The sequence below is a fragment of the Kwoniella mangroviensis genome (genome assembly GCF_000507465.2).
Source record: "Kwoniella mangroviensis CBS 8507 chromosome 1 map unlocalized Ctg01, whole genome shotgun sequence".
In the NCBI taxonomy this organism is placed as follows: Eukaryota; Fungi; Basidiomycota; class Tremellomycetes; order Tremellales; family Cryptococcaceae; genus Kwoniella; species Kwoniella mangrovensis.
The window spans coordinates 177,767-201,981 of NW_027062533.1; the positions used below are offsets into that span (position 1 = coordinate 177,767).

General features: G+C 43.6%; 7 protein-coding genes across 7 annotated transcripts; 1 reads left to right on the plus strand and 6 right to left on the minus strand.

The window, feature by feature from the left end:
- Nucleotides 1–312: 312 nt before the first annotated feature.
- On the minus strand, nt 313–4,696 carry I203_100062 (pyruvate carboxylase; the record flags this gene model as incomplete). Its single annotated transcript, XM_019151208.1, has 11 exons — nt 313–420; nt 485–824; nt 901–1,292; nt 1,357–1,450; nt 1,514–1,715; nt 1,777–2,839; nt 2,900–3,448; nt 3,508–3,617; nt 3,706–4,064; nt 4,160–4,444; nt 4,533–4,696. 11 exons carry the CDS (start codon nt 4,694–4,696, stop codon nt 313–315), a joined length of 3,666 nt encoding a protein of 1,221 aa, XP_018999533.1.
- A 1,610-nt stretch (nt 4,697–6,306) lies between these two features.
- On the minus strand, nt 6,307–7,084 carry I203_100063 (uncharacterized protein; the record flags this gene model as incomplete). The annotated part of the gene is made up of 4 exons (XM_019151207.1): nt 6,307–6,359; nt 6,598–6,698; nt 6,853–6,977; nt 7,061–7,084. The coding sequence occupies 4 exons, from the start codon at nt 7,082–7,084 to the stop codon at nt 6,307–6,309; spliced, it is 303 nt and encodes a 100-aa protein (XP_018999532.1).
- A 480-nt stretch (nt 7,085–7,564) lies between these two features.
- Nucleotides 7,565–8,095, minus strand: I203_100064 (uncharacterized protein; the record flags this gene model as incomplete). Its single annotated transcript, XM_019151206.1, has 4 exons — nt 7,565–7,620; nt 7,692–7,786; nt 7,896–7,999; nt 8,075–8,095. 4 exons carry the CDS (start codon nt 8,093–8,095, stop codon nt 7,565–7,567), a joined length of 276 nt encoding a protein of 91 aa, XP_018999531.1.
- A 1,386-nt stretch (nt 8,096–9,481) lies between these two features.
- On the plus strand, nt 9,482–10,080 carry I203_100065 (uncharacterized protein; the record flags this gene model as incomplete). Its single annotated transcript, XM_065516563.1, has 2 exons — nt 9,482–9,676; nt 9,955–10,080. The coding sequence occupies 2 exons, from the start codon at nt 9,482–9,484 to the stop codon at nt 10,078–10,080; spliced, it is 321 nt and encodes a 106-aa protein (XP_065373381.1).
- An 888-nt stretch (nt 10,081–10,968) lies between these two features.
- I203_100066 (uncharacterized protein) lies at nt 10,969–13,749 on the minus strand (the record flags this gene model as incomplete). The annotated part of the gene is made up of 8 exons (XM_019151204.1): nt 10,969–12,714; nt 12,787–12,849; nt 12,925–12,952; nt 13,036–13,099; nt 13,181–13,304; nt 13,438–13,478; nt 13,553–13,591; nt 13,725–13,749. The coding sequence occupies 8 exons, from the start codon at nt 13,747–13,749 to the stop codon at nt 10,969–10,971; spliced, it is 2,130 nt and encodes a 709-aa protein (XP_018999529.1).
- A 1,132-nt stretch (nt 13,750–14,881) lies between these two features.
- On the minus strand, nt 14,882–17,205 carry I203_100067 (uncharacterized protein; the record flags this gene model as incomplete). Its single annotated transcript, XM_019151203.1, has 2 exons — nt 14,882–15,555; nt 15,624–17,205. The coding sequence occupies 2 exons, from the start codon at nt 17,203–17,205 to the stop codon at nt 14,882–14,884; spliced, it is 2,256 nt and encodes a 751-aa protein (XP_018999528.1).
- A 3,021-nt stretch (nt 17,206–20,226) lies between these two features.
- Nucleotides 20,227–23,270, minus strand: I203_100068 (uncharacterized protein; the record flags this gene model as incomplete). The annotated part of the gene is made up of 16 exons (XM_019151202.1): nt 20,227–20,255; nt 20,325–20,343; nt 20,440–20,595; nt 20,696–20,760; nt 20,857–20,923; nt 21,019–21,162; nt 21,315–21,446; nt 21,531–21,606; nt 21,681–21,742; nt 21,833–21,961; nt 22,041–22,095; nt 22,183–22,376; nt 22,478–22,528; nt 22,585–22,662; nt 22,770–22,905; nt 23,083–23,270. The coding sequence occupies 16 exons, from the start codon at nt 23,268–23,270 to the stop codon at nt 20,227–20,229; spliced, it is 1,581 nt and encodes a 526-aa protein (XP_018999527.1).
- Between the last annotated feature and the right edge of the window lie 945 nt (nt 23,271–24,215).

Consider the following 24,215-nt stretch of genomic DNA (forward strand, 5'->3'; position numbering starts at 1 on the left):
TTGCGATTTATCTCAGCATTTTGGTAAAATTTGTGGTTTATCGTTGTAATGTATGTCAATTTATGAAAAGATGTCACTATAAACTATGAGAGCTGTCCGTTCATCATCTTACTTTGCAACATGTAGATTCAAGTAAACAGACCCAGCGTATGCATAAACCATATCAGAATCAGACCAATTTTTCTTTCTAATTTAGCGATTTTACACACTCATCAAGCCCTGGAGCCAACTTAATCATTCATGTCTTTTATGTTATTTGGGGTATACACATACTTCTTACTCTATTATAATTCACATCCCCTGGTCTTTAGATCAATGGGTGATCTCAACGGTCAAATCACCTTGAGCGATCGAATCGTTCTCTTTCACCAATACTCTCTTTACTTTACCTGAGACAGGTGAAGAGACGACTGACTCCATCTATGAACCAAAAACAGTATATCAGCAATGATACTTGTGCCAATGCACAATGACATTTACTCACCTTCATGGCACTCAAAACACACAAGGGATCACCAGCCTTGACTTCCTGACCCTCCTTCACTCTGACGTCAATGACGACACCCGACATTGGCGAACCGATAGATCCAGGATCGGAAGATGCCCTCTCCCTCGAGACATGCTCGATGGCAGCATTGGTATCTTCAATGACCACTGCACGGGTCTCACCGTTAAGTTCGAAGAAACATTCTCTCGTTCCCTTTTGTTCGTTCAATGTACCAACCGCAAGCAATTTGATGGTAAGGGTTTTACCTTGTTCGATGGAGATGGAGATTTCCTCGCCGATGACTGGTTTACCGAGGAAGTATCGAGTAGGAACGACACTACAGTAATAGTCACACGAAACATGAGCATATGTGATGACTGAATTTGCGATATAGGAGATGATAATTGACTTACCTCAAGTCACCATACTTCTCCACAAAACCTTGGAACTCCTCAAACACCTTAGGGTACATATAATAACTTGCCACATCGAAATCGGTGATGTGCAAACCGAATTTATCTCTTAATTCTTTCTTGATATTTTGGAAGTCTAGAGGTTTCATCGACAAACCAGGTCTTTGATCGATCCTCTCCTTGTCTCTGATGATGTTCGATCGGAGGGGTTCGGGGAATCCACCGTATGGTTGACCCAAGTATCCTTGGAAGAACTCTACGACACTCGATGGGAAGTCCAAAGTGGCCGCTTTGTCCAATACATCGTCCTTGGACAGGTTGTTGGATACCATGAATTGAGCGAAATCACCGACGACCTTGGAGGAAGGAGTGACTTTGACAATATCACCACACTAGGAATGCGATATCAGTATACTTGCCAATTCACCCATACAGGAAAGGTCGACCGAGACTCACAAGTTGGTTGGCTTCGATGTACTTCTTTTTGATATCTAACCATTGAGTACCGAGACCAAGTTGAGAAGCTTGGAATTGAAGGTTGGTGTATTGACTGGAATTACACACTTATATCAGTACACAGACGGACAAGCAATAAGAAAAAGGTCAGACCCACCCTCCAGGCATTTCATGGTCGAAGACACCGGAATCAGAAGCTCTGACATTAGCTTCGAAACATTGGTAGAGTTTTCTGATTTGAGACCAGTACTGGTTCAAGGCCTGGATGTTCTCGTGGGAGATACCAGTTCCGAGACCGGTTTGTTCGAGAGCTGAGCAGACAGCTCCCATAGCTGGTTGAGAGGTGAGACCGGAAAGATCTACAATCAAGCCAAGCATACATCAGCAATGTCATCGCATCATGTCATTTTCTCGACTCACCATCAATGGCAACATCAACCACATCCGCACCAGCATGAGCACAAGCAATCATACTCGCCGCGGCGATACCAGCAGTATCATGCGAGTGTACATGGATAGGTAAATCAGGGTGGGCTTTTCGGATTGAACCGATCAATAATCTCGCGGCTTCAGGTTTGAGCAAACCAGCCATATCTTTGATACCCAATACGTGGATACCTTCTTTCACCAACGCGTCGGTCAAATCGAGGTAATATTGTAAGGTGTACTTGGTCTTCTTGGGGTTGGCGACATCACCAGAGTAACAAATGGTAGCTTCTACCACACCACCTGCCTTCTTGGCAGCATCAATACCGATCTTCAAGTTGTCCAGGTAATTGAGCGAATCGAAAATTCTGAAGATATCCAATCCAGCTTCGACCGCTTTCTTGGAGAAATCGTAAATCGCATTATCGGGGTACGAAGTGTATCCTACGGCGTTGGCACCTCGGACCAAAGCTTGAAGTGGAATGTTAGGTACTAATTTTCGAAGAGTTCTCAATCGGTCCCATGGATCTTCATATAAGAATCGCATAGAGACGTCGAAAGTGGCTCCACCCCAACATTCCAGAGAATATGCGTTTTGTAAAGCGTGGGAAGTCTCTTTGGCGATGTTGGCCATGTCGACTGTTCGCATTCGAGTAGCCAAAAGAGATTGGTGTGCATCCCTCCAGGTGGTATCCATGATAAGGGTACCCTTGTAGTTTCTGATGGCTTTGGCGAAAGCTTCAGGACCCTCTTTGACGATGATGTTTCTCCAACCGTTCTGACAAGGAACGGAAGTATCGACGATCTTGGAAGAATCGGCGTTATCTCTGATTTGAGGAATAATGGCTTCTGTGTTGAGACCAGGTTCACCCATTTGACCTTTGATAGATGAACCGTTGACAGCCAAGTCTCCGAGGTAGGCAAGGAGCTTCTGAGCTCTGTTTTGAGAGTGGACAAGTTTGAAGAGATCTGGGGTGTCGTCAATGAAGGTGGTCCAGGTCTTACCGGATTCGAAGACTTGGTGGGTAAGTAATCGAATAAGGAAAGGAATGTTGGTCTGTCATATGTTACCTGTCAGCTGTGCGACACCACAGTCACAGCATCGAAATCAGCTCACCTTAACACCTCTGATTCTGAACTCGACCAAAGCTCTCAACATCTTTCTTCTAGCCACTTCGAAAGTAGCACCACTGACTGAACATTTGACAAGCAACGAGTCGTAGTGAGGGGTGATTTGCGCACCGGCGTAGCCGGAAGAAGCGTCCAGTCGAACACCATTACCACCGGCCGATCGGTACACTTCGATCTTACCGGTATCAGGTTGGAATCCAGCAGCGGGATCTTCAGTGGTGATTCGACATTGGATGGCGAAACCTCTTCGGTGGATATGTTCTTGTGTCAAACCGAGTTGTTCAAGCGTGACGCCAGCAGCGATTTGAATTTGGGCAGCGACGATATCGATACCGGTGATTTCTTCGGTGATGGTGTGTTCGACTTGAATACGGGGGTTGATCTCGATGAAGTAGTGTCGGTTTTGTTGATCAACCAAGAATTCGGCAGTACCGGCGTTTCGGTAGTTGACGCCTCGAGCGAGTTTAAGGGCATCGCTGAGGATAGCTTGTCGGACTGATTCGTCAAGGTGAGGAGCAGGAGCGACTTCGACGACCTGCAAGTAGTGAATAACTCATTAGCAAGTTGTGGGCTTCGATAGGATATTCAGCTTACCTTTTGGTGTCGTCTTTGTACTGAACAATCTCTTTCGAAGAGATGCACACAGTTACCTTCACCATCAGCGAGCAACTGAACTTCGATGTGTCTGGGTCGGTCAAGGAATCCTGTACATCGCACCATCACCATCAGCCATTGGGTCCTCGTGGGATCATTCAGTTCAGGTTGAAGCAGGAAGCAGTATGGTCGACTCACGTTCAATGAAAACGGTACCATCACCAAAAGCAGATTTCGCTTCACTAACAGCTCTTTCGAAACTTTCCTTGAAAGATTCTTGATCTCTGACCACTCTCATACCACGTCCACCACCACCCATAGCAGCCTTGATGATCACTGGGAAACCGTATTTCTCAATGAATTCAGATGCTTTGTCGTAAGACTCTACTGGACCTGGAGTACCAGGAACGACAGGTACACCAGTCTTGATAGCTAAGGTTCTAGCTTTGGTTTTGTCTCCCAAAGCATCGATGGTCTCTGGTCGAGGACCGATAAAGGCTATTCCTGCGTCTTCAACTTTCTTGGCGAATCCTGCGTTCTCAGAGAGGAAACCGTAACTACACATACAATGTATCAGCATAAATGTCTACCATCTCCACCACAGCCTGTAGAAGCTCATAATGGTATACTCGTAGATGTGCACTGTACTCACCCAGGATGAATCATATCAACTTCATGTTCCAAAGCGATCCTAACGATATCATCTTGCGATAAGTAGGCAGCGACTGGAGCGAGACCTTTGCCGACCAAGTAGGACTCATCGGATTTGTATCTGTGAGCACCCATTCGGTCTTCATGGGAGTAGATGGCCACTGTGGACATTGCCAATTCATGGGCTGTCCTGAACACTCGAATAGCGATTTCACCACGATTGGCAACTAAGACTTTCTTAAGGGGACCAGAATGTCCGGCCTGTTTCTTTCGTAAACCATGGATGCTAAACACGAGAACGCAGTCAGTATACAGTCTACTACTAGATTGAACAGGAGTGAGGAGTAATGGGAAAGAGGAGCTCTGAGACTCACGTATGGGGATTGGCAGAAGGAGCAGAAGGTGTACCTGGTCGAGAGGTATCGTAGCCCAGGTGACTGACCCAAGCCTCGATCTGTTGGTGAGTCGAACGACCATGGTTGTGGTCGTACGTAGGAATTTTGTCCATGTCATTTTCAGGATAGAGGTGGATGGTCATGGTGGATCAGGTGGTTGTAGAAGTGTATAGAGAGAGCAAGAGGATGAGAATGGTCAGCACATGTCTTTACCTTTGAGATGAGGGATTTATACAGTCATAACTGACAAACGTGCGATGGAAGGATGCAAAGGTAAAGAACCCTTTTGTATGAGTGTGTGTGAATGATGGGAGATAATATTAAAGAGAAGTTTGCAGGACTGATAGCCCCCGGTCGAGGATTTAGTGAGATAGGTTGATGTCACTTACAGGAGTTTGCGCCTCAGCCATGATGTCTGTATACTACTGTGCGTGTTCGTTTATCTGTCTATCGTCTCAGATGAACAGTCTAGAAGTAAGAGTAACGAAGAAAGAAAGAAGGATGTGAGATCCGGATGAGATAGAGTGACGTGGGGGAGTGGAGGAAAAGGGGATCTATGTCAAACCTTGGCGTGTGGAAACAAAGGAATGATATGGTCAACTCAATCAAAGGTGAAAGAATGAGCGATGGGATATAAATCTAAATGTCAATCTCAACCTCGAACTTGAATGATACGAAAAGTGAAAGTTGAGCAACTTATGACGGGATGAAGATTGACGGCCTTGAGAGTGTGGTAGAGTGGTATCACGGTGAATGTCGAAATGAGGGACGGAATGAAATTGAGTTATCGGTAGTCCGTCAATTGGTTGGTTGGCTGGTGGGTTTGCTTTGATGACGATACGAGTAGGGGTAAATGGGTGACATTAATTGGTATGAGCCGGTTACTCCAACCGGTAAGTTACTGCACCTACAGTCAATCGACTCAACCATAGACAATCAGATATAGACGGGGCACCGCCACACCCTTGCACCCAATCTCCCCGTTTGTCCAATCAGGCTTGACAATTGCAAATTACCTTGGTATAACGTCTCATACCGGATCTCGGCCCGTGCTCATCAACACCTTGGTTCTTCTCCGCCTTGCGCGATCGAATTCATCTTCAACCGCAATCATTTTCAGAGCTCACCTTCATCTTAAAGTGTCAATGCAATCCGATAAAACCGATGAAACTCAGCTCCGTTGGCTCACCGCAGCCTCCTTGGAATACCGCACTCAACATTAGACATCTCGGCGCAACCTGAAAGTCAACCTTCTCATCAGGCAAAGAAAGATACGATACTACTGGTATATTCTGTATGTCATTGGGGTAATGATCTAGTCGATCACCCTATTTCCGTTATGGGGCAAAGGGCAAAGAAGCGAATATTCTCTTGTCCTTATCTAAACGAAATGATGAGTCGTAAAGACTCTTACGTAAGGTCAACTGGTACCTGCATACAAGGAGATGTCGAACATCTCCCTGTCCTAGCAATCTCTGTGATAGATGGCGTGAGAGGCAGTGAAATACAGAAATGCCATCCTTAGAGATTGATAGAATGGATACATACACTAGTACAACATCTATGAAAACACTTTTGGGGAGAAACCGATCATTTCCCTTGTGTTTCTTTTTTTTTTGGATATTTTTTTGATATTGTTATTGATTTTCCCGCTTGATCCAGCATACCGTGTATATCTCATCTGTCTGAACGACCAGTCTGCACGTCCCGACATGCCATATTACTGCACTTTATCCACTGCACTGAAGCCTCCTTAGAACAGACATGCTCCCAGATCGAAACAAAGGAGAGCTCCACACAGAGCGGCTGCAAGGTAGAGCAACAGTCAGTATCTCCTGCAACGTGGGAGTGGGGGAAAAGGACAATGATTAGATGCAAGTGTGATAAGTATGTGGTAAGTCCCTGCAGGGAATAGGCAACCCTCATGGAAGGGTAGAAGACGCAGAGGATACGATATATATGTGCGATAGTGTTCAGATGGACACGAAGGAAGAAACCGAAGAGATTGATTAACACGATGGAAGAGAGAGACATGTTCACTCACCACATACACCCATCCCTGCTCCGGCTGCTCCCGCACCTCTTCCACCTTGCTGTTGTACATAGACAGGTTGTGAATTAGGGTACATCGGTTGTTGTTGGCCACTGTAATCGTCACAGTAGGTTAGCACCATTTGTTCCCATGGACATACCCATCCACGAGATCCGTAGATCCGTACACTCTTCACCGGATGCTACCTTCATTCTCCCATCGTATATAAAGCATGCATAATGATGAAGATTGCACACTAATACTCACTAAGGCTGTTGTCCATATCCATATCCTGGTTGTTGCTGTTGCCATCCCTGAGGCATCGAGCTTGTAGGATACCATTTCCCATCGGATGCTTGATACATCTGTTGTTGTTGTTGATATTGATCGGGCTACGATTGTTCGAGTGGATAGTTAGCAACGGACCTAAATCGCAATTGTGTACGCAGCGATCCCAGAATTAGCTAATACTCACCTGATAAGTCGGTTTTGGATTCATCTTGTTCCTACGCTTCTATATGACTTTCTCTGCACAGAGTGATTTGATAGATCTCACAGCGATTGGAGTGTTGTTGTATGTTATATGCTATATGCTATTTGATGAGTGATGGTAGTTGTGAGTTGAATTGACAAGTGGATAAAGAATAAAGCCAAGGCTGTGTGGAGATGAATGAATGATATTTATAAAATTCAGTTGAATCGTTGGGTGGCAAAGTATTCGCAGTCAACGTCTATTTTTGTTTTCACGTCATCATCGGCCGGATTAGGATTTTCGTCGCTTCTATTATTTATCAGTTACTGGGCAGATGACGAATCATCTAGTAAGGAGATAATCATGTAGAATTCATATATATATACATAGTACAACATACCATACCTTACCATTCCCATCGTGTATATCCATATCCATATTATCCTTTTCGTTCTGACGGCTGTGGTGTGACGGACAATCGTAATCATAATCATGATTTAGTCATGATCAGAAAAGACACAAATCTAAACAACACAAACCAGTCATAGCAGCGCATATACCGGCTGTTGCAACGTATCAAGTTCAATATCAGTTCGGTTTTACATCCAAGGCATAGCATATTACGGTGACTCACCGCAGCATGCACAACCTGCTCCACCACCGCCTCCTCCACTTTGTTGGTTGATGTATACCGGTTGTGGACCAGGTGCCATAGGTGGTTGTTGGCCGCTGTGTAAAGGAAAGACGGGTCATCAGTACTTGTATCATATTGTCCGTTTATATCAAGCCGATAGTCAGATAGAGAGATGGTGTGAGTATATGGGACTGTATCACTCACTATTGCCCATAGAACCCTCCTCCTTGTTGATGTCCTTGAGGCATCGCGCTGACAGGATACCATTTCCCATCTGAAGCTTGATACATCCCAGGTTGACCTTGCTGCTGTGAATTCGGTATCGTTAGTTCATCTGAGCTATCTACTGATTGATCGCATATCAGTCAATATATGATACTCACTTGTGGGTATTGATTGCCCATTCTGTCTAGCCTTATCTCGATAGTTTGGACGGATTGACTATGATATTGGACTTTTGTACTGTCAGATAACCAATATACGATTGTATCGGATTTATTAAGAGAAATAGAGAGATATGATTCTGCGGTGTGATGCAATCATCCTTTCTGATATACGGTATGCCCTCCTTTCCTTTGTATATATACAGTCAGAGAGGGCTGTGCAATAGTAAAACGAGTAGGGTGTAAAATGCCAAGCCGAAACACCAAGTACGAAGTACGATACCATATGCCAAGTCAAAGTGTTCTATCATCCATACAGTTTGAGGATATCGTCTCGTATGCATGTATTCGTAGCAAACACGATGAAAAGACGAGATCAAAGTACATGTTCTGTACCCATTGAGCATCTAAATAAGAGTAGTGAAATAGTAGTATAGCAGTAAAGCACAGTCTACACTCGGATCGATCCATTCTGGTTTTTATCACTGATAATCTAAATCTATATGTTTCCTCTGCTACACCTCAACATCTGCCCATCCCTATCCCAATAACCAAACCACAAGTAAAGAATCAAGTATGGTATGTCCTGAACCCGAGTCAAGGTAATCTCATCAACCTTCCATTCAAAGAACAGAAAAGTCGTCTTGTATGTAAATCAATACCTCCGGCTTATATCAAAGTCAGTTAAACTCTACGAGAGTATTATTATACCCCTCCAATGGGTACCGCTCATACATGGGAGGTAAGAGCAGGGGGCGCAAGTCATTGTAGACTCGGCTATGGAGGGGTTGTATTTGGATGGAAGAGGAGGGAATGGGATGTGTCTATAGCCAGTCGGACAATGTTGTTTGGATATTTGCATCGAAGTTGCATGTGGTAATCATGATGAGAAGTACGGGAGAGCTGTTGGAATAGTTGATTGTAGGCTAGATGAGAGAGGAGAGATGAAGAAAAGTAGAATTGGAGGATATCTACTTGTCTCTTCTCGACCACGATTATAGTATGGTTTGGGTTGATTTGGTAGACCAGTGGTTGTGGGATAAAATACGATAAATTGATTGAGACATATCTGTCGCATACAATAAGCTTTCTTTAATCGAGTGAGTGCACGAGTATTGAGGGTGCATATGTGTGCATTTATGTGCATGCATGATTTTGATGGTGCCTTGGTCTGAGAGGGGGTGAGTACTTTCTGCATTTGGCAAAACATTACTCACTAACTGCACGAGACAAGACAATAAGACGATGAATAGTCAACTCTTCAAGTGTGTATAATTCTTTCCAACACTGCACTGTCAATATCAACCCTATACCAATACACATCGGCATCGATATCCACTAATAGCATTTCTGTCCTCCATCTGCTCTTCTTAAGTCTCAACGCGAACTCCCTATCACTTGGTCCCCATGTCATCAAACAACCATCATCCAACACCCGCCAACCTCATTCGACCCCACAAACAATCCATGGCAGAACTCAAACTCCGTCGACTGACCGAACATAACGCGAGGCTGAGGGAAGACCTGGCCAGACCCAGAGTGAGAGTCAGCGAGGCCAGTCTGGGTTTGATCAAGTATTGTACAGGGACGAGGGATCCTATGGTGAGTGAGGGGCCTGATTCATCCATGTCTTATACGCGTTCAGACTTGAGAATATCAAGAGATGAACGAAAGAATAGACAACGGGGCCGGCGTATGGGCATGACGTTGATCATATGGAATATGGAAAATGATGCACAATGCGGATGAGGATCACATGTAGTTGTGATAGATTAGATGTCATAGCATTCGTGCACTCCTTCGTGATGGATATTATGGTATTATAATTTAAAAATACGATTGACGATTTTACTAATACCTCTATCTCCTTATTTTCTTAGCTACCATCCATATGGGGATCATCAGGTAAAAACAGCGATCCATTCTCTCCTCCTGAAAAAGGATGTTGTACTCGTGAGTGGAATACGATATTATACACCTGGAGAAACGAATGGAATATTGACTGACAGGCCGGAATGAATTTTATCTACCTCCATCATATAGTCATGTAACACTGGAAAAACTTTCCGCATTCCAATCAATTCACCAATTGTAATATAGAAGATATCTCTCGCCAAATTGAACTGAGATTGTTCGTTGTAAACTATTCCCCCTATACTATCATAAGGGGCACCCCACCCGGACCCAAATTGAAACCGAAACCTATCGATCATCATATGATACCCATACTCATATCCATACACATCTTATGGAGAGTGAAAGTGAGGGTGTAAGAGATGAAGAGGATCAAGACCATGATAGAACATGAAGACCATAACAGGAAGGATAAGTCAAATATCAATTTAAAAATCTAGAATTCATACAGGTTCATAAGCTCATGGTGTTTCATCACATTGGCATATGCATTATAGTTTTTGAAGGGCATGGCATAAATCAGATTATCATCTGGCTCGTTAGACGTTCATCTGCTCTTCGACTTTTCTTTCTCTCTCTCTCTCACTTCGTCATCCACTTGTTCATGTCCTCTATCTGTTATCTTTTCACATTCATATACCAACCTGATCATCACCTTAAGGTGTATTGTTTCGTACTATCTTTCGGTCAGAGTGGCACAAAAGCGAAATGTACAACGTTTTCTGCATAACATCATTGTTGACTAAAATATCGAACAAGAAATCCTTATTTTTGCTACACCGAACATCAAAACCCAATAATCAAATAATTATACAAATCCTCTTTCCATTTTACACCGATATCATCCTTACGTCAAACCTGGATTCTAATCAATTCTGATCTTCTCTGATTAAACCCCCATTCATTCCATCCCTAACATATCGTATCATAGCAAGTTCCCCGCTGTCCTCCAATGGAACCACTTATGTTAATGATCTATCCTATTGATCAAATTCATTGCCTCCTACTCTCTTCCTCAATTCCCCCCATCCAACACCACCTTTAGGATTCTTCGGCAATTCCACAATCTCAACATAATTGGAAGGGAATATGCCCGTTTTCCTACTAATCGGTGAATAACCTTTCCACCAAGATCCATCGACCTTATCTAAAACGATAATCACTTGTCCACTTTTGAAATTCAAATCTCCTTCGGTCGAAGTGATGAAATCGTATAAACCAATAGCGCGTGCATATCCTTCAAAGTTACCATCATTTTCCAATCCAGTTTTTAACCTGAGATCAGGCTTCGGTTGAGACATATTGTTATCCCTCCCATTTGAATTGTTGTGTGGGGATTCCTTCTGATTGGCATATTTCAAATAACTTTCAAAAGGTCTTGAACCATCTTCATTCGAGTTGGACCTCAATCTACCAACAGGTAGATCTTCAAATGGTGAAAATTCTTTGGAACTATTACCTAAGTTAGGTGATACCTTATTACTGCCACTACCGCTACCCCCGCCATACATCGAGAAAGGTCTAGATTTCTTTGTCGGTGATGTATTCCGTTTGTGATTCCCAGAAGCGATCGATACGAAATTGCTTGGTTTTGGTCCAGTCCCATTGGTAGACGAAGTCGAAGTCGAAGAGAGATAAGTTGACCAATCGATATTAGCGAATTTTGATTCAGTTTCTCTCGGTGTATAATCAATTTCATCTTTCTGTTGATTTGGATATTCCAATATGTCATCAAATGTTTTATTAATATCTTCTTTTCTCGCTTGTGATCCAGTCCTACTTCTCGTCCCATTTCCATTTGAATTACCATACGTATCTGAAGTTTTCAAAGAAGCGAATTGGGCAGATAAATTTTGCCCATTCGATTCCCATGTACCCAATAAATCTTTCTCACCTGCACTGAGTTTCCTTCCTGCCGTTGATCGATTCGAAGATGCAGTTGAGAATGGATCATTCGTATTCGCAGGTGTATCCCAATCACCCAACAGATCTTTTTCTTTTGCAGCCTGTTGCTGGGATCTAGATGGACTCATATATGAAAATGGTTGAGGTACTTCACCATTCTTCAGTAAAGAACCTGATCTTGATCTACCTCCTGTTGGAGTGCCATTTCCCATTCCAGCCGAATAAGTCTCTGAGGAATGTTCCAACGGGCTTCTGGCTCCTCGAGGACTATTGGAACCGGTTGTAAATGGGTTGAAGGAGGATCCTTTTCTTGAGCTACTAGGTCTTGAAGGAGGTCCACTTCCATTGCCCGATCTATCATTTTGGTTCTGTCCACCAAATAAACTATTTCCTCTAGATCTTCTACCATTCTGAGTCGTTGGAGGGGTATTCCCACCTGCACCTAATCCTTCTCCAAATACATATCCACCTTTCTTTTCCGGTGTACCCATTCCCATGCCTGTACCGTATTCTAAATGTTTGTCTTTATCCTGAATCCAAGTCTGACCGCCGGGTAAACCAGTAGATTTCTCCAATTGATCGATTAACACATGAGCCCATTCTGGTGGATCAAATGTACCTGATAAAATCTGCTTCGCATTAGGATTACCACCATAAGCTAACCTGTTGGCATCTTGACGCTCGACAATCACCGATCCTTCTACTGAGACACCGCCGAATAGACCTTTGGTCTTGGAATAGGAATACATGGCGGCGAGATGGCCTTTCGTATTGACTGATCCTGATCCCTCGGCATTTCGACCCAGTGGACCGACAGCGACCTGAAAACACGGTTAGTCAGAAGAGCAATGACCTTGTTGCATATGGCTGGGTTGAAAAGACTGGTGACTCACCGACAGGTTACCTCCCAAAGTCAGATTACCAGCTGACATGAATGATGCGACCGCTGCTCTGGACTAAAACGATATCAGATAGCAAATCAGTATGCGGATCATCCAATCATTGTTGAGTCGAAAAGTCGGGAAGCTTACATTCAGAACGATGAGGAAATCTGTTACTCTGTCAGGTGAGGGATAATTACATTAGCCAGACTGATCATCCACCCGAATACATTAGGAACGCAGTATGAAACATCCACCTACTCTGCGCCCATCTGCCCACCGAAACCAAATCCTCCCAAACCGATAGCAGAAGGCGGTGACCAGGCTGCAAGGAAATGTCTCTTCATGTCAATACTGTTCACTATGCAGATGTATAGCGCAAGAGAGAAAGATGACTAGTACTCACATCCATCATCCAATCTAGCGATGACCACCCCACTTCCTGCCCTGGCGGTAAGTACGAAACCAGCTTTGAATACTGTGAAGATTGCGAATCCTGCTGCTCTCTCTAATACTTGACGGGGTATCACCTGGAGAGTGAAGTTGATTCCAACTCAGCTCAGGCGTTCATGGAGTTGAACAGAATGATGGTAAGGTGATATGACATGGAAGATCATACATGCTAGAGAGGATGAGAGAGCAAAGGGAGGAGGAGATACTCACCTTGTCTAATCCATTGTTGTTCACATCCACGAAACTCTTCACTGCATCATCACAAGACACCATCAGTGATCCATCTAAGGTAGTAAAAGATGAAAGATTATGCAAGTAAACTCACATATTTTGGCTGCTTTCCTAGTCTCCTCTTCCAATCGCACTACGATCCTTACAGATGAATCAGCATCACATCAGCATTTAAAAGTGTTCTGACTCGGTTAGGCTGGATGTGGATGTGGATGAGGATGTGGAAGATAGCAAGACACAGCTTCAAGATTGGTCTTATAACTTACCTGGCAAAGGACTGTTCAAACCCATCTTATCTTCTATTGTATACCGTATACTAAAACACAGTTATATCCTCTGCTCTGTTGAGATTGATAAGATTCTGATGCCGATTGTGATTGACTTGCTTCACTCCTATAGTATATGTCTACGTCTTGTATCACAATGTATGCAGGGGTAAAAGAGAAAGAAAGGCACTGTTGAACCAGCTATACGGGTGGGGTAGAGTCGATATTGCACCTGATTTCGTAATGTCGAATGAATGTCTCTGTGATGAGCTATTGATGTTCGAAACAAGCTCATGCGCTTTGACCCCCCTTGATAGGATCCAGCTGCGAATTTGGCGAGTGGTTCGACTATGAGAGGGATGATCCTCTGATCCTTCGATAGTTTATCGATGTAGCCTTATACGTAGATATGTATCTCGATGGACAAAGAGTGACAGATGTATAAGCTTACGAACCCACAAAATGAGTTGTTTTGTCAGATATCAGATGTCAACGTAGATCATTACGAGTTCCAGAACTACTCTAGTCTGATTATTAACGTCACTCCGACTCCCAGTCCCAATTCCCATTCCTCGGTCCCATTTTTTTGAGTTTCTTACCCTGGGCCCGATCCATTCATTCGCATACGACGAGGTCACCGAGTATCAACCTGATTATGCTTTCAATCATTTGACACCTTGTCGAGATGTGACTTGGATTATCGCCGAAGGAAGCTTAACATCCTGGACGAACGAAAGAGCATAATTGATTGTTCACAATTTATATCCATATCCATATCCATAATATTCGATCTATTCCAAAGGCAAACGAAAAATCCTTTTTAAATTCACCAATCTTACTTATATACTATTTACAAATATCATGAACGACTCTAATACTTCTTTCCACCACAGACACCCAACTACTTGACGAGTTCTTTAAAGGTTCTATATGATTAACGAAAAAACAAAGCGAGAACAGGGAAAAGATTTTGTTTCAAAACTCCAAATTGAACGAAACAAAAAAGGAAAAAATCAGAAACCTATAGCTACAAATTTACTAAATTAGCAGAGTTGAACAATATTTCGATATCAATCAACAAGACAACGGGGGTATGAACAGAATAAGACGAAATGATCAAAGTAAACGACAGACAAACTATGTTTCAATCATCACAATCACCTCTGGAAAGCAAACTGACTCGCACCCGCATAACTTCCCTCTCCACCATTACTTCCCGTGATGGTCGTACCGCCCGCACCGGCATTAGCAGCCATGGGCGAAGTCAATGTGGTGAACGGGAAACCTCCAGACGGTCTTTGACTCTGTGGGAAAGGGTTCTGAGCAGTTGGCGTGGGATGATCATCTTGTAGACTCCTAAATCCTTCCAAGTGGGGCATGGGCATTCCAGGGAGATGTTGAGGCGCAGAGATTCGTCGAGAGTTGATAGGGTTGATCGTACCCATTCCCATTCCCAGACTTCCATATCCAGGTTGAGGAACACCAGGCACAGGAGGAGGTGCAAAGTAATTCCTACCACTTCCGTCAATTGAGGAGATCGAAGATGAAGAAGTGGAAGGTCGGGAAGAATCGATGGGTCCAGAGTTGCCAGTCCAAGGTGCATACCCGACAGGGTAAGAAGCTGATGATCGATGACCACCGTATTCTGATCCAGTAGACATCATCGACGCGGCTGAATCTCTTCGATCCCAATCACTCTCCGTACCAGATGCCGAACTGACAGATACTCGTTGCTGCCATGCTGCAGCGTTGGCAGCATACATCGCGTTTGCATTGCTCGCTGCTACTTCTCTCTTCTTCTTTCGCCAAGCTTTTCGCATCTCCTTGAATTCTGCATGTTAAAAATAATACCGTCAGTCACTTGTCCAGCCCCAATGTAGTCGATTCCACTTTACTTACCGGAAGGTAATCTCTTTTCACCATGTTTCTGCATCGCGACATGTGCGTTCAAATGATTGAGAGTTCCGTAAGACTTTTCACAGCCATTCCAACCACAGGCGTACAGCCTTTCAATCTCATCGTATCTCCTTCTAGGTCTTTTCTTGGGAGCCGGACCACCAAGTTGGACAAACGTCAATTCAGAAGACATTTCACCGGGTTTACCAGACGAGGGAGGCATGTAGGATGATCTGATAGCTTGTGCTTGACCAGGTCTGGCTAGACCCGAGTCAATTGAATAGGCTCTATCACCTGGGAAAGCTGACGAGGGAGGTCCGACCATTGGAGGGGGCAAGGCATTGAGTGAATTAGATCGATCATCTCTGAATGGCATATATCCAGTCTTGGGATCTTGGTCGAACGATCTAGCTGATGATGGTGTTGGGGGGTGGTAGTATCCTCCAGTGGCAGTTGATATACCAGGTATTTGACGTGCTATAGATTGAGCACTGGGTAGAGGGACGTTGCCCGTCAAATGAGGATAGCTCGGTAGACCATCTGAAGTCTGCGGTCTACCATGAAATGCTGGACGACTATATTGTGCTTGAGATCCTTGCATTTGCTGTTGTTGTAAGAATCCAGCTTGAGGCACATGTGCAGGAGCGGAAGTGAGACCTAGGGAAGCAGGTGTGGGATTGCCAGTTGGTGGAGCAAGTGGTGAATGTTGACCCCAGCCTTGCTGAACATTGAATTGAGGTTCGGATGCTCTTCGATTGGCGGGGATATAATGAGGATCGACTGGGCCATCTGAAGTAGGTGTTTGCGAGGGTACTTGCTTGTATCCGGCATCTTGAGATTGAGATTCTTTGTTAGAAGTTTCAAATGGATTGGTGAACAACCCTTCATTACCTTCTTCGATCGTGGTGTTCAATCTCATCTTTCCGTCTGAGGACGTGGGTCGTTGTTGGTTTATCCTTTGGAATCTCTGTCCACTTTCTTCACTCGAACCTCCAGGCATGAATCCGGCGAAAGGACTTCTACTTTGCAATGCTCCACCGGCAGTAGCTGGTCGACGAGTCTCGGATGTTGAGGGTCTCACGAAATCCCTTGAGATGGCAGGTAAGGCGTCTATTGATGAGAATGAACTACCTGCACCTGAACCAGAAGCTGAGGAAAAGGACGAAGCGGTAGAAGCGTTGTATGAGAATGATCCTGAGAAAGGATATGGATTGGCGTTGCTGACTTGTCCACCAGAAGGTGTGAACGGACTACTGCTGTCGCTCCCGTTAGAAGTGAACGAATCGACTTTCACAGGTTCAGGCTTGAATGGTGCTGATGAGATGGTATTGCTCTCGAAGGTGTTGTTGGTGGGTAAAGTGGGTGGTTCGAAAGCGAAATCAGTTGGAGATGAGTTATTCGATCCTCCCGTGGTCATCGTTGTCGCTAATGATGAGAGTGATGTGGTCCAGCTGAAATTGGCAGTGAGTAAGTCGTCAGGTGAGGTCCATATTGTTGGGCAAGATGTGGATGAAGAGGAAATTGAAGAAGAGTTGATCATTGCCATTCCAGGTGTGAGTAAGGTAGAGGGGGGAGTGGATGACATTTTTTGATGAGATGAGTGATCGCGTTTGTTTATTGGTGGTTGCAGTTGACCAGGAGAAGAGGTCGTGTGTGGTATCGAATGGCAGAGAAGATAAAGGTATCAAGAAGCAGTGTTTGGGTAAAGGTGGGAAGTGGGGGAGTGGTAATGCCAAGAAGGATGGGAGTGAAAGGATGCGGCGGTGGTGGTATATTGGTTACGTGTGTCGTATGGTCATTTATCGTTGGGGGGGTGTCGAGATAGAAAGGATGATGATGATGGTGAAAAGACAACAGATAATTAGCATTCCAGAAAGCAAGAGTATATATGGGATTTAAAAACAGATCCAATCTACGACAGACGAAACCATGTGCTTTTTTATGTTATGTTATGGTAATGTGATGAAACCTAGACGACGGGCTGTGTAATGTGTGATGTGTAATCTCCGCGGTGTATGAACGGTGAATTATGCAATAAGGATCATATATCCGCGACAATAAACTCAGAAGATAGATGACGGTATTTGATGAGGGAGAATCGTTATTGTATAGGATAAAGTGAGGTTAAAAGGTAAACAGAAACAGATGACAGACAGATAGACGATCTCAATATAACGCCGAAGAGAGATGAATGGATGTTTGGTCATTCTCAGACTCACCTTATATGATGTTATTGATTTGCAAACACGATTCTCCGTCTTGCATGTATGATTTCTGCGGTGCAGTGCAATGTTCCTTCTATCCTATACGAATACTGGGAGAGCGACAGGAGAGAAGAGGGGTGAGAGAATTGATCTTTAAAGGTACGAGGAAAACGCCAGGCGAGTTTTAAGGTCCCGAGGTTGTCCGTCTGCGTCTGCCAGGTGAGGATCAATGGAGTATAGTCGTCCGACGATCTTACGCTTCCTATTACTTCAAAAGCTCTGCTTGATAGGTCTGCTATCAATGATGATAATGATAAGATCTGAAGTCGCGTGGTGAGGATCTTCAAGATATGTTCTGTAATACGTGTATCAGAACGCTCGGCCGATTGACTTTGACTATCTATATCTAGTTTCTATATCGGTTTCTTCGAATGATACCTTGATCGACAGATGTAGTTGTTGTTTATCGGATACCGTAGTGTGTCTGTGATCTGATAAATGATAAGATGAGATTGATGAAGTGAAAAGATAATGTCGATGATGATCAAATAAGTGTAAACGATGGTAACGAGGTTGTTACTACTACTACTAATGCGGGATTGGGAAGGAGGTCGGATAGCCTAAGAACGGGTGATCCGGTGTTTCCAAACTATGCGAGTTGTATTGAAGAGGTAATAACTACTTAGGTTTCGCTCTTCTCTTTCAGACGTAAACGTAAACGTCAACGCAGAAGAGGGTGAGATGGGACGAAAATGAAAAATAGTACAGTAGATTTGATCGTGCCGTACCAAAATAGTACGGTTTTATGCGGGGTACGAAAAGAGACAAGAGAGGTGACTCTGGTTCTTATAAGACGAAGAGGGTTAACACACGTCAAGAGAGAAAGAAGACGGCATCGAATGGAAAACAGGGTTGATCCTGATTCTGATTTCGTTTTCCTTGCTTCGTCTGAATATGATGGATGTAACATATATCATCACATCCCTTCTCTCTCTCTCACCTACTGCCCCGTTCATTCATTCATTCAGAATACGACGTGAGCTCGTGGTCATGTTTCGTGGTGATCCGTACATGCGGTATTTCCTCAATCAACCCTCAACGTGCAGATGAGTGCTTTGGAGTTCTCCTGTACCTGTATCTGTATCTGTATCTATCCTTTGGTGTTTTAGTCTGATTTTTTAGCGTGTTTTTGAATTTTTTGATCTTTTGTAGGTGGGGTGGGTGGATCCTGTGATGGTCATTTGCTTCTCATAGGACACTCGTTCTGAATCAGAACGGTCGTGTCGGAGGTAAACCACCTGCAGTGACGTGGGTGTTTCGCAGCCACATTTTATTTTTTTATCACTCAACGCATCATAGGGGGATCATACGGTCAATCCAGGGTAAAAGTGAGCAAGGAGTAAAGGGTGAGGTAATTCATTTGATCTTAGATTAAAAATGAGGGAAATTGAAATTACAACAGTTACCCGATCATCCTGCTGCACTCGTACAGTTAACACAATTAAAGAATGCAGTATACGGTCATGCACCGTAGGACTACTGGATGTACCTACACTCGGTAATGAAAGGTTGTTCCATAGTTATACTCATATATAAGGAGTATGCAGGTCCAATCTGTTCATTTCGGTGAGCATACCTCCGGATATATTGCCCTCTATCTCTATCCCGTCACCTTTCTCTCACTGTCAAATGAAAGTCTCGATCTGTATTCGCCAGTACTCGTACGATAACTGATGTGATTTGATGTCGGAAGAGAAAGAACCATCAAATGGCAGAATTATCGAGGGCGCATCAAACTTTACACAACTTCAGACGATCACTGGATCGGTTAGAGAGTTCTTGTTATGTTTGCCAAAGCAGCATGACGACCCCCCACTTTTACATGTCTTCAAGGGTTGAAATGATCGAAACGCGCTAAATGGTATCTGATCGAAAACGCTCGGAAGCTTTAGTCCCAAACGTGGTCGTTTATAGCTCAAGATCAAGATCACAATTGATGCTGCGGCGGTATAGGATCTGAATTGATCCTGTTGTTTCGGACTTGCATGACACCTCGTGCTGACAGGCGTATGAAGCTCAACCTCGGCAAAATCAGATCAACATTTGCTTCGTCATGACACTCGGAGAAACGCATGTCATTCATTTTGAAATGCTTTTACAGCCACAATGTATCTTGTCTGTTGACTACAACTTCCAATACTCCTTTTATATCTACGTCTACAACCAACAAAATGCTTCTGACGACAACGATATCCGTATCTCCTAGCAATACAACTTACACTACCATCTACATTCCGCTCATCTCGACTCATACGATACACACTACTTACAATCCTCATACTTATTACTCCGCACATGTCATTCACCTTATTCGCTTGTTGTATATTCACAAAGCTTTGACTTTACAGACAATAACGGAAATACGGGTTATCTTTGATACACAACTCACATGATCAGCTCAGACAGTCTTCGTAAAATCGTCAAACTCGTTTTGACTCACTCCATTCAGTCGCATCGGTCTATATTAAAAGTCCGACCATTAAGCATTAGCTGTGTACTGATCATGATTGTGCTGAATATTCACATCGTCAGATAAACGAGTAGCAGATACTTACCATACCGATCAATTCGGCTTTCTTGGCTCTTTCAACTTCACTCAACTTTTCTCCTCTCTTTTTAGCTTCCTGATCCCATCTTCTATTCCAGTATAACATGTAGAGACCCAAGAAGACGTGGAAAACCGTCTTGACTGTATATCCAGCTAACATAGCCTGCAATATTCACGATGCTCAGCAAATTTGCGAATCATACAACGCATACGAATGATACGATCGACTACATTAATCGGATGTGTGGAATGGATTGACTCACCTTGGTAGCTGTTGGATAACCTAAGGCTTTCTCTTCACCTATCACAACGTGTGGTCCAGCGATATCTACAAATACAAAAACAGTGTGTCAGTCAACTTATCAATTATAGTCGTGAACTCCATACAATGACCCTATGTTTTGAGAACCGATGATTTACTCACTTCCAATACAATATCCAACGAAATTAATAGCAGTCATAGTTTGTCTTTTCGTATATCCACCGACGTTCTATACCGCATTTTCAGTCAGCTTACTTCATCTCACTGCATTGCATTGCATTCATGATAAAGTAACACGGGGTAAATCATGTGATGTTTACTTACAGCAGTGATCATGACCATACCCAAAGAAAAACCAACACTTGCGAAACCGGTGAACCAAAATGCCACTAATCTACCCCAAGTCTGAGATTTGGGTGCATAGGTCAGACAACATGCTGCGATGATACATGTTGCATTACCGATAAACTAATTGGCACGGAAAAAAAAAAAAAACCAAGTCAGCTTAGCCCCAAAAACCGTCACCAAAGTAGATACCGTATTTTATTGATGTGTGAAGTAGACGGATTTTATATAATTTGATTGGATTGGGAGGTGATTTGCGAAGGAATTTGACTCACCATCATGATAGCTCTACTATTCTTGAATTTTCCTGCAAAATACCCCGAAGCAATCAACGAGATGATTTGAAGGACGGAACTTGGAATATCAAGGAGAGTAGTTTGTAATTGATTGAACCCGAATCCAGAGATCTACGTAAAAAAACAAAAAAAATTAGCAAAAATGATTTATACTCTTACCTCGACTGTACGAATGATAGAAAGAGGATGGCTCACAATGATAGATGAGAAATTGGTAACTACTCCATTTGGAATTTGTGCAGCTACGGAAGCGAGGAAAAGACAGTATGTTCTGTACGGTACGCGAAAAAAAAAGATATATGATCAACATTAATTCGAGCGTCTGAAAGTTAACCCTTGGCTCACTTGGGATCTCTGAGAGCTTCTCCTACTTGTTCCCATTTGAATTTAGTGTTTTTCGTTCCAGTCTGTTGATAATATCAAAAGGATCATATCAAATCAATCAGTTGAGTTGTGTGTGAGAATATTCGTGAATATGCTAAAGTAACGAAACTGACCCTATTCTCGGCCACTCGCTTGATAGCTATTACTTTTTGATCCTTGTTCAAGAACCTCGCTGAGGCCGGTGAGTCAGGGAGGAATAGCAGGATGACAATACCCCATAACGAAGTGAATGAACCGAATACCTACGATGATCAAAAAGGGGACCAATCCTTTCAATCGATCGATTCTCACTTTGTGTCTTCTGTTTGCTGAGGTACTTACAACGAAGATCAATGCCCATGTGGGTATACCAGATCCAGTAGCGTGTCCTATTCCACTATGACAGAGCTGTTAGCATACCACCCTTACTGCCCTCAGATAACATGGTAATGAGGATAGGTGTGTAGTGGTGGGCTTGACCTACTAAGAAACTAATCCACCAATTATACCTGCCCATCCATTAAAGCTATACCAAGTCAAGTGCCTTACAGGTATTTCATCGAGTTTCCACCAGAGGGGAGTCATCAGTCCCAGACCTGGTGTAACGGCCGACTCGAGACATCCAAGTAAGAGTCGGTTGATCAGTACTCCCGCGAAATTGTGGCATGCTGCGGTGCACTAGGTGTGATGCAAACGCAAGAGAGCAGTCAGATCATGCAGCACTGCGATCAAACGCCCGTCTTGAGAAGTTGAACCGAGAGGAGGGAAGTATGACTCACAGCACAGATGATACCCCAGACGAAACAGATTGAACCCATGACTCTCCCAGTCTACAAAAGCATGATCAGATTCAGTGAGATAGTCCAGCTTGGAATAGATCACTTACATTGTATTTTTGAAGTAAGATATTCCCCGGCCAAGCTGAAACGAGATAACCGAGGTAGAAAGCAGATGCGAACCAGCTCTGCAAATGATTGGTGTCATCAGCGTGATCATCCCGATCATCTCGATGGAACATGAGAAAGGAGAGGGAGGGTTCATCAAGGATTTGGACATGTGTACGTCACTCACGAATTGTGAAGAAGTAACATTCACTCCAGCTTTCATACCGAACAAATTTCCATAATTGATAGCTGTCTTATCGAGGAATGCCAATCCTTGAGTCAGGCAGAATATCGGTAGGATACGAAGATCGATCTTTCGTAGGCTATACCCAAACAATAAAGCAGAAAATAACATGAGCATGAGCTAATATTCTCGGGGTCACACATTGCCGTATAGTATATCTTGTTATTCATGCGTGAATGACCATGACCATGAACATCCAAGTGATCGAGTACACGGAAGATTTCGGGATTTAAGCAAGAGACTTCATGTTACTCACATGCTCTTTGATTCTTCGATCGTATACTCATATCCTTCATTCTGGGTATACAAATCCAATCCCACTTCATGATGACTTGCTAACACGATGTCCCCCTTTAGGTCTCGATCATCTTCAGGTGCCACATCTACCACCACACCAATTTGATCTTTCTCGCTGTCGACTGCTCGTTGTTGTTCTTTCGACATGATCAATCAGATTAGACGATACGAGTATGTAGCGCTTAAGCTTATCAGCAGGACAGTCCGTAGCGTCTGTACCCTCTGAGTAGGGCATCTCTTATATACCTTCAAAGATGGGGAGAGTAAAGTGGGGATGGATTTCGCTTATCAGTAAAATTGCGGTGAATTCCACCTCGTCTTATCTACTCCTACTCGTACTTCCCTTGGCATGACAGCATTCCTCATTCACTCTGGGGATTCAAGCACATCACTATGACTCCGGATTCGCGGCTCTCCACTGTATGCATTGCTGGAATTGAAATCAATCCGTAGAAGCCAAGACGATCGAAATAGGCCCATATGGTCTCTAGCCCATTCAGAATTTAAGTTTTAGTTTAGTGCTCGGGTTTGACCGATCCTCTCTTGAGACTACGAGTAAATTCTTCTCTCGGCTAACTGAATACTTCGTGTTAAGGTAGGGGGAGAAAGGCTACTGAGCTGTACTAATACGAGTACTGGCAGATGGTACTCTTATCGCTGAGCAGACTGGCAGACATGTCATTGAAAGTCGGCGCCGCATGACGACTTTGGATTTGCCCGATACAGCACGGAATATTACAATATGCCAAGCTGGAAGTTTCATCACCTCGTTCACCTTCAGCCCACCACTCAATCACCATAGAAACCCACAATTGCATTGAACTGGATCATGAACCATTGATAAGGCAAGAGTAACCGTGACATGACATAAGATGCATTGATTAGGTTGAAACCAAAGAAGATACGAAAATGAACTTTGGGTTCCACTTCATGTCTCCCTCTTCAGATACCTATTTTCGTTATATTACTGTTTTCAACATGACATACTGTATTTTGAGTCTGAAATGATTGTATGTAATCAATGTACAGTATATGATCTTCGGTCTAACTCATCTTCTTTAATCTGTGTACAAATGACTTGGCAACCTCGTT